Source organism: Gambusia affinis, linkage group LG17 (assembly GCF_019740435.1).
Source record: "Gambusia affinis linkage group LG17, SWU_Gaff_1.0, whole genome shotgun sequence".
Lineage (NCBI taxonomy): Eukaryota > Metazoa > Chordata > Actinopteri > Cyprinodontiformes > Poeciliidae > Gambusia > Gambusia affinis.
In genome coordinates this window covers 704,883-721,281 of record NC_057884.1, presented here as the reverse complement: position 1 = coordinate 721,281, position 16,399 = coordinate 704,883, and the positions used below count along the sequence as shown (strand labels likewise).

Sequence of the window (16,399 nt, the reverse complement as noted above, 5' to 3'; positions counted from 1 at the left end):
AGGGCTCTACACAGCCCACTGTTTTTCATAGAAAAACACACACAAACACACAACTCCAGACTCACAAACACTTTGTCATGCCCAGCCTTGCTCTCCAATCAATTCGTGACACTCTTGTCTGAAACTTATTTCAATGTTCCAGTGCTCTTTCTTCTGCCACTGCTATTTAACACAATTCTGCATTATCCTCTCATCTTGCTCTCCTCCCATCACACACTCCCCCTCTCTTTCCATCCCTCTCTTTATCCGCTTAGGTATTGGCAGACAGGCTTTCTGCAGATGCTCACATCACGCTTTCACACTCTGCTTGAGAGTTGATTTGACTGCAAACAGCAACAGAGATTGCTCCTGCAACAGTCCTGCACATGCATCATCAAACATCCATGTTATATTCTCTGAAGCTCTTTGGACCTCGAATTAACAAATATATGAAAAGGTATAAAAATTAGCCTCCTGCTACTATCAACCTGTGTGTGCGTGGGGGTGCGCGGCTGGGTGTGTGTGTGTGCGTGTGTGTGTGTGTGTAGAAGATAAAAACACAAAGTGCCTTTGAAGTTGCATTGGTTGCAGCTCTCCTGCTTTGACTGTGTTTGTACTTGTGTTAATCACAGAGAGCAGAGGCCAATTTACAGAACTGCGAGTCTATTTCACAGCTGTTTGAACACAGAAAAACACACACATGGAGAGTGTAAATGACGACGTATCGCTTGGGGCTCCTGACATTTAAACACTTTTCGAAAATGCGCATGAACCCCTTACACATCACGAGTTTTGAAGCAGGTTCAGTACAGCCAATCAAAGTGAAGACCACATCCAACACTGCCACGTCAAAACTTCATGCTGTTTAACATTTTGCTTGGTTCAGACGTGTCTCTGTTTGCCTTGGCGTCACATGTTTGCTTTGGTTTAATTAGTGATGGAAAATGATGGGACCAAACACATCAAATCTTTGAAAAGTGGTTTAATCGATGCCGCTTGACTGAACTCTGATAGATGAGGTTATTATGCAGGAGGCATCATGTGGCGATAAAAACAGCAGGCTCATAAACAACAAGGCGGAATTTAGATCAATCTGACAGCATGCTGAGCTCACTAGCACCACACTTTCTCTTGCTATCACAGTGTCCAGAAGTGAAATACAACGCAACACCTGTGCAGATGTTTTTTTTTTTTTTTGTTGTTGTTTTTTTTGTGACTTTGAAAGTAGCTGCACTATTCTAAGAAGGTCACATTTTCAAACCAGGAAGCAAGAAAACAGAGCAGGTACTCCAGAAACTGTTGTTTATTAACAAAAAAAAAAAAAAAAATCTAAATTTTCACTCCTTCCTTGGTGGATGATCATCAGGATCAGCTATTGTGAACTAAACAGTTGCACCTAAAACGTAGCCACCAGCACTGCAAGTTAATTCAAGAAAAACAATAGCTGTTTGCAATAAACCACCAAAAAAGAACATTATAAATATTTCAATTGCTTAAATATTGCAAGTTAAGCAAGTGTGCCATTTTTAGTAACTATACAATCTTGAAATTGTTGAGCAAGTCCATGTCTAGCATCTTCAGTACTTAATAAAGCAACCTTTTGTTTCACTGACCATCAGTGTTCCTGCCCTCCAGCTCATTAACACTGTTGGTTTGTTGTTATAACCACATTTTTCAAAACCCACTACAGATTTTAAACAGTGTTAAAGAGCTTCCAGAGCTAATTGAGGCAAAGCAGCCCCATTGAGCCACTGCCATGTTTCACCATATGTATGGAGTTCATGTGTTTTTTTCTTCCTCCTCCAGACATCCCACTAAAATACCAAAAGCAAATCTGATGCACATGTAACATCCACAAACAGCAGCAATGGACGACAAAGAGGTTTCTCTCAGCCTACTGATCTGACTGGTCTGATCTGACTGGACTACTACTGGACTACTGTTGTGTTCAGGTTGTGCTAAAAAGAGTTAGCCTGTTAGCGAAGCTATTTGAGCCTATAATTACGCTAATGTCAGCATCCACAGTCCACATTTCTAAAGAAGCTCCATGAATGATCAGAGCTTCCTGAAACTCTGGGTAGACGAATGGAGAGAACAGAACTTTTCTCCAATCTGATGGTTTAGAACTTGTCTATTTGCTCAATTATAAATTACAAATGCTTTTAATGTCAATGTATGGCTTTTGATTAACACATGATTAACTGCAGACCCTGCAGTTAACTTGATTCAAAATTTTAATCAAGACCCAGCAGGATATAATTATAAATAGATGTTGAAATCCTAACACTGCTGCCAAAAAATTGTTGCAGTGAATTTCTCCTCTGTGGGACAATAAAGGTAATTTCTATTCTACTATACGGCACACCAAGTGCTCCCAATTGTTTCATATTTGCTTTTATTGCAGTGCGAACACAAATTCAAATCAGACAAAATAAAATGGTTTTTAGATGACATCTGTAACATTTCATTAGATTTCATATCGAACAGATGTTGACATAAATCCATAATGTCCCATCATTAGTGATCAGCTCATTAACTCAAGCCTGTTATGATGGCCCAGATGTGTTCCACTCTCCTGTTCTTTTTTTTTTTTTGCTCATATCAGACGTCTCATCGTCATGGCTGCAGTCTGATCAGAGCTGCAACATTTAACGTCTATTCACCAGGTCATAGGTAGACCTACAGTTCAATTGTAAAACAAAAATCTTCCACCTGCTAAATGACACTATGATGTCATCCATGATGACTTTGGAAGTAAATTTTGAAAGGCTTCATGAAAGCTTTGCATTACCCTCAGTCTCATTTTTCCCTCGCTGACATTTGTAATTACAATGTCATTCATTCAGTTGCTCCCAGAAGGAGCCAGCAGAATGAGCTGCTGGCTCATCCCACCCAGCCTGGGAATGCCCCTTCTGCAGACAACTGCTGCATCAAGCTAAACATTTGAATGTGCCTGGGTGAGTTTGTAAGCCTAAACTCTACTGAAAAAACACAGAATCACTAATGCACACACACATACACGCACACACCACACACACACACACACACACACACACACACAGGCAGAGCAGTATTACCTGAGATAATAGAGGCGTGTCTGAATTCCTCTGAGAAATGAATGGGTTCGTATGGAGACGTCTCGTAGAATTCTTCACCTGAGAAACAGCAGAAACAGGAAACATGTTCAGCAGGTGCACAAACTAGCCAGCAACAACTGAGCCACCCAAAAATCTGGCTCAGCGTGGAGATGTCTTTAAATTCACTGTGCTGGGGCATCACAGGGTGCAGCAGTAGAGAGCTGGGCTACACATACAGAGGCTAACAGCTTCCTAGGTTTCATTCCCAACCTTGAATCCTTTGCTGCTCATCTCCCCTTCCCTGTCTGCCTGCGTTTTATCTGGTAGCTGTCAGTAAAGGCCACTAGAGCTCAAAAAAATAAAATACACATGCTGGTTGACCTCTACTACACAAAAAGCTAACCACACACTTTTGGCAGATTTGTTCAACAAAAGAAATAATCCGTGAGGAAATACAGGAGAAACTGTGAAGACCAGAGAACACTGCAAGATTCAGCTGCATATTAAAACAACTTCAGCTGGATGTCCTGTCAGCCTCTGGTGTTGGCCACGAATGCCTTGAAAAACCTCACATTTTTCAGACTTTTGAACTGAATAATGCTTTTTTATATATATTTTACATTTATATTTATATTTATATTTATATTTGTATTTTGGACTTTGCAAAAAGTTTGAAGGGCAAAAAAAACAACTAGTCCACACTTTCAATTTCAAACGCAATCTAAATCAGGAGTCTTCCACAGTGGCCCTGGAGGGCCGGCATCCTGAAGGGCCAGTTTTTCCAGACCTCATCTTAATGATCTCCAAGTCTTTTGGAGAAACATTCTGTGTACCGAGACAAAAGTTGAACTTTTTGGAAAACGTCTTTCAAATTCATCTGACATAAATGTAACACCGCATTTCAGAAAAAGAACATACCATTAGTAAAGTACAGTGGTGGTAGTGTGATGGTCTTGGGATTTTCCCTTCTTCAGGACCTGGAAGACTTACTGTGATAAATGGAACCATGAATTCTGCTTTTGACCAAACGTCAGTCTGTTGGAGACCTTGAACTGAAACCAACTCTGGTTCTGCAGCAGGACAACAATCAAGTCAAATAATAACTGGAATATTGATCAAAATATTTGATGTGTATTGACAATTCTGATGAAGACATTTGAGAAAATGTAATACTTTTTACAGCCACCAATTGTGACTGTCACAATTGGTGGCTGTCAGATGCATGGTCATTTTATTATAAGATAAGATAAGATAAGATAAGATAAGATAAGATAAGATAAGATAAGATAAGATAAGATAAGATAAGATAAGATAAGATAAGATAAGATAAGATAAGATAAGATAAGATAAGATAAGATTTATTTGTCATTGTTATCAACAGATTACGAGATTGAGACCGTGGTTGACTTGAGTTAAAGTTCAGGTTATATACACATACACAACACACAATATAAATATACATACATAAAAAGATGAAGAAACAAACAGCACAAAACGATAAATAAATAGACATCAGAAGATGGTGGCAGCGCCTGGAGGTGTCGCAGAGTAAACAGAATTTACATTTTTAACAGAGTGGTGTGTCAAGAGCAGAAGTTCTTATGCCTTTAAATTTAGTGCCATGATTGCCATCAGGTAGAAATTGTTTTTTAGGCGATTCGTCCTGGTTTTTATTGCTCTGTATCTCTTGCCTGATGGCAGCAGCTGGAAGAGACCATGGCCAGGGTGTGAAGAGTCATTTAAAATGTCCAGAACTTTCTTGCGGAGCCTGGAAGTGTAAATCTGTTCCACGGTGGGGAGGGGGCAGCCTATGTCACCACTCTGACAGCTGCTTCACCTCATCCCTGTTCTCCAGCTCCCCATTCCCGTCTGAGATGAGACCAACAGTCGTGTCATCTGCAAACTTTATGATCTTGTTGCTGAGGTGGTTGGAGACACAGTCATGAGTGTAGAGGGTGTAGAGAAGTGGGTTGAGCATGTAACCCTGTGGCGATCCGGTGTTCAGGCTCAGAGCAGTGGAGGTGTGGGGACCCAGTCTGACCCTCTGGGAGCGACCTGTTAGGAAGTCCAGGATCCAACTGCAGGTGGCTGATGGGAGCCCAAGGTTTGATAGCTTGGACACCAGACGTTGGGGGAGTATAGTATAAAATGCTGAGCTGAAGTCCACAAAGAGCATTCTGACATAGCTCCCCTGCTTCTCTAAGTGGGTCAGAGCGGCATGAAGTGCTGTGGATACAGCATCCTCTTCATGATGATTGGTGTGAGTGCCACTGGACGGTAGTCGTTCAGGGTGTTGATGTTGGTTCTTTTCGGCAGGGGGACAATGGTAGAGGACTTTAGGCAGGGAGGGACAGTGGCTTGAGACAGGGACTGGTTAAAAATCTTTGTGAAGATTCCAGCCACTTGGTCTGCTAGTCCTTAAGCACCCGTCCCAACACACAGTCAGGTCCCGCAGCCTTTTGGGTTCACCTTTCTGATCACCTGCCTCACCTCACACTCCTCTACTGTGAGAGCAGAGCTGCTGTGGACAGGCAGCTGTGATGGAGCTGTGGTAGGTGTCGCCTCAAAGCGGGCAAAGAAGATATTCATTTTGTCTGCCAGGGAAGTGGTTCCCTCCACGTTCTTATGTTTTCATAATGTAAAGCACTTTGAATTGTGTTGATGCTGAAATATGCTGCAGTGATAAACTGAGATTTGATCTTGAAATTTCTGAAGAAATATGAAATGAAGACTTTGAAATAAGTCTTCATTTATTGATATCAAGTCTTGACTTGATATCAAGACTATCAAGTCAAAGTCTTGATATGAATCCTTTTGAGATGCTGTGGCTGTTCATGCTAGGAAACTGTTCATTATTGATGTATTAAGATGAGCGACCAAAATTCCTCTACAGCTGGAAAAAACTTACTGCAAGTTATCACAGACACTTGATTATCTGTGTTGCTATATATATATATATAACAACATATATATATATATATATATATATATATATATATATATATATATATATATATATATATATATATATATATATATATATATATATATACAACATCAACGGGACCTTGAGAGCCTTCATTGCAAACTCAATGCGGATGTGGAAGACCACCCTTGAAGCCAACTGCAAGCCACTTGCACAAGTATCCATCAAATGTGGCATATACCAAGGAGATGCGCTGTCCCGCTACTGTTCTGCATAGGCCTGAACCCCCTCAGCAAATCATCAACAAGACTGGCTACGGATACCGACTCAAGAATGGAGCCAACATCAGCCACCTCCTCTACATGGATGACATCAAGCTGTACGCCAAGAGCGAGCGTGACATAGACTCACTGATCCACACCACCAGGATATACAGCACGGACATTGGGATGTCATTCGGACTAGAGAAGTGTGGTCGGATGGTTACAAAGAGAGGGAAGGTCATCCGCACAGAAGGTATCTCACTCCCAGAAGGAACAATAGCAGACATAGAGGTTACAAATACCTGGGAATATCACAAGCAAATGGCAACCTTGATGAGATCACAAGAAAAAGAGCCACAACCAAATACCTCCAACGAATAAGACAAGTCCTGAGAAGCCAGCTCAATGGCAAGAACAAGATCCGTGCAATAAACAGCTATGCCCTACCAGTGATCAGATACCCTGCAGGAATAATTAGCTGGCCAAAGGAGGAGATACAGGCCACAGATGTTAAGACCCGGAAACTACTAACAATGTATGGAGGGTTCCACCCCAAATCCAGCACCCTGAGACTCTACACGAACCGCAAAGAAGGAGGCAGAGGACTAGTAAGCGTGAGAACCACTGTCCAAGACGAGACATCCAAGATCCATAGATACATCAGGGACAAAGCCTCAACAGACAATGTGCTCAGTGAATGTCTCAAACAATGGGGAACAGAAGCTGAGGTGCCGGAGGAACCATCATGGGAGGACAAGCCCCTGCATGGGATGTACCACCGGCAAATAACCGAAGTGGCTGACATCAGAAAATCCTACCAATGGCTGGAAAAAGCTGGACTGAAGGACAGCACAGAGGCCCTCATCATGGCCCAGGAACAGGCCCTAAACACCAGAGCAATTGAGGCCCAGATCTACCACACCAGACAAGACCCAAGGTGTAGGTTGTGCAAGGAGGCCCCTGAGACAGTCCAACACATAACAGCAGGGTGCAAGGTACTGGCAGGGAAAGAATACATGGAACGACACAACCAAGTAGCAGGCATAGTGTACAGAAACGTCTGTGCAGAATATGGACTGGAACCCCCAAGATCAAAGTGGGAAACACCCCCGAAGGTAGTGGAGAATGACCAAGCTAAGATCCTGTGGGACTTCCAGATCCAGACAGACAAAATGGTGAGGGCGAACCAACCAGACATAGTCGTGGTGGATAAACAACAGAGGAAAGCCGTTGTGGTGGATGTGGCAACACCAAGTGACTGCAACATCAGGAAAAAGGAGCATGAGAAACTAGAGAAATATCAGGGCCTAAGGGAGGAACTGGAGAGGGCCTGGAAGGTGAAGACCACAGTGGTGCCTGTGGTCATCGGGACCCTCGGGGCAGTCACCCCCAAACTGGAACAGTGGCTACAACAGATCCCAGGAACAACATCAGACATCTCAGTCCAGAAATGTGCAGTCCTAAGCACAGCCAAGATACTGCGCAGAACCCTCAAGCTCCCAGGCCTCTGGTAGAGGACCCGAGCTAAGAGGAAGAAGAATCACCACCCGCGGTGGGTGAGAAGGGAATTTTTTTATATATATGCTTCCCTACTTTCTGCACTCTATATTTCTGTTTTCCCGGTCAGCCATCAGAAGCTCCCGCTGCTGCTCTGTTGGTGCTTTATGTTGGTTTTCAGCAGGCAGACAAACAGAACATTAAAATGACTAAATGTCACTTCAGGAGAATCTCCCAGAAAAAGTTGATGGCTAAGAGCTTATCATCAGTTCTTCTCTTCCTGCAGAAACCATGCTGACATTAAGCAAGGAGGGAAACTCAGGCAACCAATCAGAATGACTTACAAGCGCAAACGTGTGTTAGTGGCTGCAGTGCTACATGAGCAGAGAGATTGCTTTGGCAGGTTGAGGTTTTGGTTGAGATAAAAGGGAAAAAAACATTTTAAGCAACATTTCTCTGATCTCTGTCTGATCTGACAGATTCAGCTCCTGAAACACAACCCGTATACTGACTCTGATATGTCACATATTGCAAATGGTGACATGGAGTCTACGATAAACTGACTCACAGTCACAGCTATCAACATTCTCCAGAGAAAGAACATTAACCCTCCACCAAAGTTCCTACTGGGTTTAAATTCACTTTACTTACTTTTTGAAGTCCAGTTGAATCTAGAATGTCTGAATATTCATCTGCTGATATAACATGTTCAATGTCCTTTATATGTAGGATGAAATCTGGGTTGCATGTTGTAGAACTGAGTCAGGTTCTGTGATTAAGACATGATAGATAAAGCAGATGGGGCGAATGATAGAGAAATCTGAGGGTTTGGTGAATTTAGTCTGTGCGTCTGATGACTGATGTGTTCTGAGTTTAGCTTTTAGTCTGGGGTGGAGTTGGGTGGACAGCCTTGGACTCCATGGGGTTCAGCAGTCATATGGTTCTGCTGTTTGAGCGAGTCAGTGACCAGGAAGCAGAATTCTGGACCACTAAAAGATGGACTTCTTATTAAACCATCATTTAATAAGTCTCTACATGACACTAATCTTGTCATGTAGAGATCTCTGTAATCCCAATGTTAATGTTCAACAAAATTAACATCCTGACCGTTAGACAAATGTGATGCAGCATTTTTAACCCTTCACAGAAGGTAACAGAGAAACAACAATGCCCTGTTTCCTTCATCTCCGGTCAGTTTCAGATCACTGTAATCTTGTGAGATCTATTGAGGAGCTGTGACTTGAAGACAAGTTCCATCCTCAGCTATGTTGTTATAATATTGGCCTTGTGAGGAATCAACCCAAAGATACTGAGAAACTCATTTCCACTATCACATAATTTATGCCTGTTGTTTTTTTATATATACTCAATAAACAGACTTCCTTAATATCACAGCGCCAAGTTTCTGTAATAGAAATCAGCAGGTGATCGAGGCAAAGTTATAGTTATTTGGAATCAATTTTTCAAGCAACTTATGCAAATTTTTACACCAAAAAAATTATTGTCACTCTGACAACATGAAAAAAGCTTCTGTATGATCTGTGATGCTCTCTCTGTTGTTTGACATTTATGGGGTGAAAAAAAATATTCTGACCTGACCACCCCCTCCTGCACATGGAATATTAGTCAAGATAACAGTTTTTTATTATTATTATCATGAATCACCACTTCCTTCTGAGTTTTTCTTTTTTCCAAAGGCAATTGCTCATCTCTGTATAGTGGCATTTTATTCTAGATTATTTATTTAATAGCCATAACAATGCCATAGAAAGGAAAAAATTGTGCTTCAGTCGGTTTACCAAGTGTCCTTTAACTTTAGGCCACTGGCACTTAAAACCAACAAATACGATTGCTGGTTTGATCAATTCAGTTCTCTTTGTTGATTGAGCGCCAATTAAAAACAAATGTGATCTCACAGAATCCAGAACTACGTTCTGTTTAAAAATCAGACATTTAATTTGGTCGCGATGCTGAGAATGAAGCATCACCAGCTCCATCAGGTTCAATTCCAGATGCTTTGTGAATATTAAGAACTTGTTCTCTCTGGGTTAGGAGACTAAAACTTTAAAGTTATGAAGACCCTGTAGACGTCTTCATAACAGCACCCTGCAGCTTCCCAACACGTCTTGTCAGCAATTACCAGGGTTCTCAGACCTACCTACACCTCCCAGAATATCCCACTTGATATTTGGAGGCTTATTTTCAAAGACTGACTAACTTTTTTCTGACACAGGCTCTAGCATCACCAGCTGGAGCAGCTGGAGTCTGCAGATCAGACATGCTGTGGCTAAAAATAACCATTATATTAGGAAATATGATACTTGAAATGTTCTGGGCAAATTTAAAGGGTAACCCATTAAGTATCTCAGCTTTATAGTTAATTTAATTATCTTGGCTTCTTGTCAAACTTAAATATTTCACATCATTTAACAACTTATATAATGTGAACATTATCAACTGTCTTAAAGGTTTCCATGTAACAAAAAACTAAAATGTTTCTCCCTGTTGGGGGGGGGAATCCTTTTTTAAATGATGTAGTTAATCCAACAAGTGTTACAAAGAGTGTTCTGAGTGTGTTGATGAATGAACAAGAGCTGAACTCAGACGATGCTGCCCTGGTTTACTGATGGATTTAATCTAACCTGTTATAGAAGACTAAGCTGCCAGTCTGATTGTTTACTGTCATTGTTTTAGATCTTCCATTAAACCTTAATTTGCTCTTGTTCTGGATAATTCCTAACCCGGTCATTCCAGGCCCTTGGTGGACCTCGTCCAGAGTGTGTTGGTGGTGGAAGATCAGAGTGACCGAATGTCCTCTGAGCCACAGCTGAGCAAACTGCCACTTTCCCCGCTAAAATGGGCAAATCTGAGGATTCCATTAACCTCCATGTCCTTTTATCCGGCAGGTAAACACTCAACAGAGAGTCACTTATTCACTCTGCATTCAGATGACATTTCCACTGAAGTGTGTGGGAGCGTTGGAGAGCAGCCAGGACCTCCAAATAACAACTTGTGCTCATTCACAGTTTTGTCTCTAATCTTTGCGCCACACTTTAGCGTGCCAGCCAACCACAGGGCTTGTTTACTCTGGCTTTGTATCGATGGCGGCCTGAATTCCCCCTGCAGTCATTTACCACCCGTAAACATTAGTCTGGCATTTAGCTGCACACAGCCTCCCGCCGCTCCTCTGGCTCGGCTCATGCTTCTGCTCACAGCGACGGGACCATCACACCCGCAGAGTTCCAGCTAATTCACTTTCACTGAGTGTTTTCTGAGAGGCTAACAAACAGTCCGATGGTGCTCCGGTCTTGCCTGGTGTGCTGGGGACTCAGACCCCAGATGTCACCGAGTCCGTTCTCAGAAATGTGGACTGGGGTAGACGGTTTTCTGCCGCCTCTCCAAATAAATGCTGACATGCAGACTTCAGGCTATTTCTAGCTGCTGAGCTAATGTCCATAGATTGGTGCTGAGTGAAGATGAAAGAAGAAGTAGGGGTATTGAGGAGAGTGCTGCTCTGAGCCTGGCATTACTGGCAGGAGCCACATTTGGAGGAGATGCTTCTTCCCCCTTTTAGAAATGACTTTTAAGACCCAAAATAAAACGAAAAATTATTCTGCTTTCCTCAGCAACATCCAACAATCTGACGCTTGGAGGCTGGAAAATGGCACAAACAACTTTCCATCACTACTCAAATAAGCAAACTGTGTGTGTGTGTGTGTGTGTGTGCTCTATAAGGCAACATTTTGAAATAGCAAAGTACATTTCTATTTAGCTCTTTAATTCTGATGCCACTAAATAAAATTCCATGCAACCGAATGGCTTCAGACGTTATTAATTAGAGTCCAACTGTAACATCTCAGTATAAACGCAGATGTTCTGTTTTGGCCTCAGAGGTTTATTAGAGAACAATGACCAGAGCAGACAGGTCAACATCTCATCAACATTTACTCAACTGAAAACTTGATCAAATTTATGATGGCTTCTTACAGCTATTGTATAAAAAATTAAATAAAAAAAGTAAATTTCTACCTAAAAAAACCCCCCCTAGGATTCTCAAATCAGACATTCTTCTCTTTTGACATTAATCCAAGATGTTCTAGAAAAAAATTGGAAATTTCAGAGTTTTAAAAATTATAAATATGGTTATCTTTTAAGCTTCTCGTCAATTATTAGAAGTGTTTTGTTGCTGAATACATTTTTCCACGGATTATTGAGAATGGTATGAATCTTTTTCTGCAGATCGTTTTTTTTTTTATTAAAATGTAAATAAAAACATTCCAAATTAATGCTCATTTTACATAATTTATCCTGAAAACAGTCCATTCTCGTATTTTCTTAATCAAAACTTCTAAGTGATATAATGGTACAACTGTGCTGGATCCAGTCTGGAGTGTGAATAGTTTTTTAATCAGAGACACACTCAAGTGGCCCATGTCAAGTCTGACAACACTGAAACACGGTGGTGGCAGTATGATGCTGAGGGGATGGATGATAGTGAGCTCAATGTAGGGCAATCCTACCATCAGAAAACCTGTTTGAAGGAGCAAAACATTAACAAACAATATATTTATCATTTTTTACAAATACAAAGATATTTCAGACATAAATTCATTGAAAAATCTCAGACATTATTTACTGCATGTTTTGATTGAGTGGCACAACATTTATATACCACACACGCACACACACACCCACACACACATTCCCATGTCAACATCCAAAGAGCAGACATTCTGCAAAGTTACAGAACTCCATTCACAACACGGTCTGATTCACCAGCAACAAATATTTGTTACTGCAATTTGAGCCCACAGAAGAATCACTTCTTACATAGAGCCTTAGCTTTGTGTTGATAGTCACATGAAAGTAAATACATTAAAGTTTCCCATCATATTGTCACAATCACAATGAGAAAAAGTTCAAGGGGTGTGAATATTTTAGCATGGCAATGTACGAGGTAGCGCTGAGAAATGCTTGAAAATATGAGCACTGACCCAACCTGGTGACTAAAGAGCTGGAATAAATAGACATGAAGAGCAAAGGTGCAATTTAAAGCTAATTGTTATTGAAATCCTCTGCTCACTCACACAGCAAATGATAACACTCTGTGTCTCACTTGATGAATATTTCATTTGCTCCTGAATAATGAGCCACCTTGGAACCAGCGGAGGGTCTCTGAAGGAGTGTGTGCAGGCGTGTGTGTGTGTGTGTGTGTGTTCCAGGCTCTGTAGTGATGTATCAATGAGGAGGGAGCACAGCTGATCCAGCCGGGGGCCAAGCAGCAACAGCAGAGCTGGTAAACACACAAGCTGTTTATGTATGAAGCTGTAATATGTACATTTAGCCTGTGGGCATACACACACACGCACACACACAGCTCTGCTTACTCAAGCTCTACACACACCTGAAAACACAGCACTCAGGTCCGGTGTGGTTGTGGAAAAGGTAATGGCTGGCGGTTTTCTGCTGCCTGCAGGTCTGATTGTGCTCATTGACTCGTTGAAGTTTTTGAAGAGGATCTGCGAAACGTTTCAACCTGCAGCTGTTCGCAGGAGGATAAAAGGTTCAAACCGCTGGGAAAGAATGACGTTATTTTATTTTAATTGTTTGTCTGGCTAAACGACTCGGTATTGTTTAATATTGCTGGATATAAGATGCTGTTATCAGGTGGAATAAGATCTATTTAAAACCTTTGCTTTGATATAATAGGATTCTTCCTTTAATCTTTTCCTTTTAGTTCTGCTGTTAATGCATCTGCAGAGATCAGATTAATAACACCTTTTAATTTGTGTGAAACGAGCAGTCAAAGCTCCAGCTGAGCATTTTGATTATAAAACTGTAGCAGCAAACAGACTGAAATGGTCACATTGTGAGAGTGGAAAGCAGACAAAGAAATCAGACCTTTCTCAGCCAGACAGCAGGAACAAGGCTTATCTAATGCTATCTGAGAACAGTTGTTTGTCTTCAGCTCAGGGTGATTCTCTCCTACTCTCTATTTAGATTGTATCTCCTGAGTTTGTGTGTCTGCAATCAAACTTGGAGACCTTCCTGGTTCACTCTATTAGCCTGTCACACATTCTCTGAGCTCCTTGTCTTTTCTGTGACACAAGAAGAGATGTGGCTTTAGAGCAGAGGCGTTAAGGCTGGACCGACTGGCAGCTTGTTTTGCACAAAGTAAAGTTGTACCTAAAGTTGTGAAAGAACCTCAGTGTTGGTTCTGTTGGACCTCACTGTCAGTTACCTACTGACACTTCATGTCAACAATTTACATACATTGGCAGAAATTCACCACAGAAAATGACAGAAGCATCTTTTTGGAGTAATGCAGCAAAGAGATCAATTTTCCAAGTTCTAATCAATGTTAAGTAAAAGAGAAAAACAGGGCAGGTTTTCAGGACAGCTGCTGAATTTGCTGGTTATATCGCGAAGCCAGGTTTAAAGACCTCATAGACAGCTGGGTGAACCTGGCACTCTGATGGGTATAAAAGGAATAAAAATATAGCGAGAAATAAACAGAAAAGTGTGCTCTGAATGTGTGAAATGTGCAAGATATGTTGAATGAATATTGTTGTCTATTTTAAAAGCTGTTAAATATCTGTGGACACAGCTGGGGGGATGAAGACGTGATGATGCTGCTGTGTCAAACCCTGTGTTTTACACTGTTAAAGTGTCTGTAGTTGTACTCCTCCCTGCTGTTCCTACAGGACTTTACTTCTTATTTTAATCACTAATGAAGAATCTAAAGTGGAGCAGCAGTCATGTTCTTATTCAGCAACAGACCATCTGACTGGACTGAACTAAAACCTTCCTCCATCCTCATCACAAGCTGCTTCAGCATGGTTAGCAATGTTTCAAAGTTTAACCAAATAACTTTGGTCAGGTCTGTCTGCGATGGCGTGTGTATGTGTGTGTAATGTTTGGAGATAATGATGAGTATGCATGCAAGGAACAAACTGACACTCATTACTGGTATAATCATTGTAATTACTATGTGTGTGTTCTTGTGTCACTCATGCTGTGAGCTCATATTTCTGTTGATGTTAAATCTGTGTGTGCGTGTGCGTGTGAAGGAGCAGCTTTAATCTGCTGGTAGGATGCTGTCTTCTGGCAGAGGGTCAGTGTTTCCCTGTGAGGTACGCTGATGAGTCACAGGTCAAACCGCTGACCCTTACCTTTGATAGGATGTTTCCTGGGTTTGATAAAAACATAAAGAGCACAAGGTGATCTTAGATCACAGCCTTGCTTCTTCCTTCTTCCTGCGGGGCACTCTTAAAGGGGCAGTATCACAGAAAGTTGACTTTTTTTGAGCTTTACATCATGTTGTAATGTTATTCCCTCATTAAAACTAACTTTTTTAATGAGGGAATCATGCATGTTTCATGCATGTTTGAGAAATTCTTTAATCTCCGATAGCAGTCATTCAGCTGTGCAAAACACTTGGTGGGACCGAGTGTTGACTCCACAGAGCTGCAGTTTCCAAGCTTCTGAATCCCCACTCTGCTCCTTCAGACTAGCCAAGAGCAATTAGCAAACACCTGCTGGAACTGCACATCTGCTGAGCTCATTGTAGGAACTATTTCTCAGAGCAATGCTGGTAAAAACATTGTGAAAGGATTAACAGAGGAGCCATGTTGTGATGATTCCTGGAGGCAGAGTTTCAGAAAGAGCAGGAGTTTTTAAAGAGGCAGAGATCCAATTTCAGGGCTATAAGTTACAAAATCAAATTTCTTTTCAGCATACAGGATCAAACTGAAAGTACTTCATAGTACTTGATGGTGCTATAAAATAGCATTATGTAGCTATAAAACACGATACCGCTATCGCAAAGACATAGCCTACAGCAGTTAACTACAATTTCAAAACAAAAAACACTTGCAGCACCAGTTTTAATGGATTTTATTCCTACACGAAGGCAGCGATTCATCCCTGTGACAATCCGATCGTTTGAGGTGTCACAGTGTGCGGCAGGAAAAGCCAGATATCCTTCCCCAGCAGCTGGTATTTCAGACCTTATCCTCTCAGTCATGATTCATATCTCAGGACCAGAGGAGAGGGATCAGAAGTACATGCTCTGGTTTTCACTCAGCTCTGTCCTCCCCATGGCAGACTGGGAGCCCCAGACTGTCTAGCATGCTATAATCACTGCTGAATAGGACCTAGCATGTTAGCTCGACTTAGGCTTAGGCTGACACATCATACCAACAGAGCAGTCCACCATCTGGTAGTTGAGAGCTGTGTTAGTCACTTCACAGTCAGCTGGGAACCCCAACGTCATCCAAGATTCAGACACAGCTCTTACTTTGATGGTACAAAGCCATCCATTAATAAAACTGATGAGAGAATAAAACCCCAGCAGGTCTGGTAGCAGGCACATTTATGAACCACTCCATGCTTGAACATGCTTGACATTTAAAGATATATGACATCTATATTTTTATAACCAATGAAAAAAACAAAGAATTTTTCAAGACATTTCTAAAGTTACTTTCTGATGCCTCATAAATATGTCAAATAATTATCAGTAATGTGGTAAAGCTTATAATTGTCGTACTAAATCAGTTGGGTGGTGAATAAACATTTTGTGATCATAGATTCAACGTTTAATTTTGAAATATCAGAGCTGCCAGAGGAAAAAGAAACTAACAATAGAAGATTTC

General features: G+C 41.4%; 1 protein-coding gene across 2 annotated transcripts in view; it reads right to left on the bottom strand.

Annotated features, from left to right (window-relative positions):
* gfra2b (GDNF family receptor alpha 2b) overlaps positions 1-16,399 on the bottom strand; it is a 102,904-nt gene that overhangs the window by 61,351 nt on the left and 25,154 nt on the right. For both annotated transcript variants that reach the window (XR_006373360.1, XM_044144852.1), the window contains exon 3: positions 3,057-3,134. Coding sequence is in view for 1 of the 2 variants with exons in the window: in XM_044144852.1 (XP_044000787.1) it covers positions 3,057-3,134 (78 nt within the window). In the remaining variant the exon portion in view is untranslated. The remainder of the gene's footprint in view (positions 1-3,056; positions 3,135-16,399) is intronic.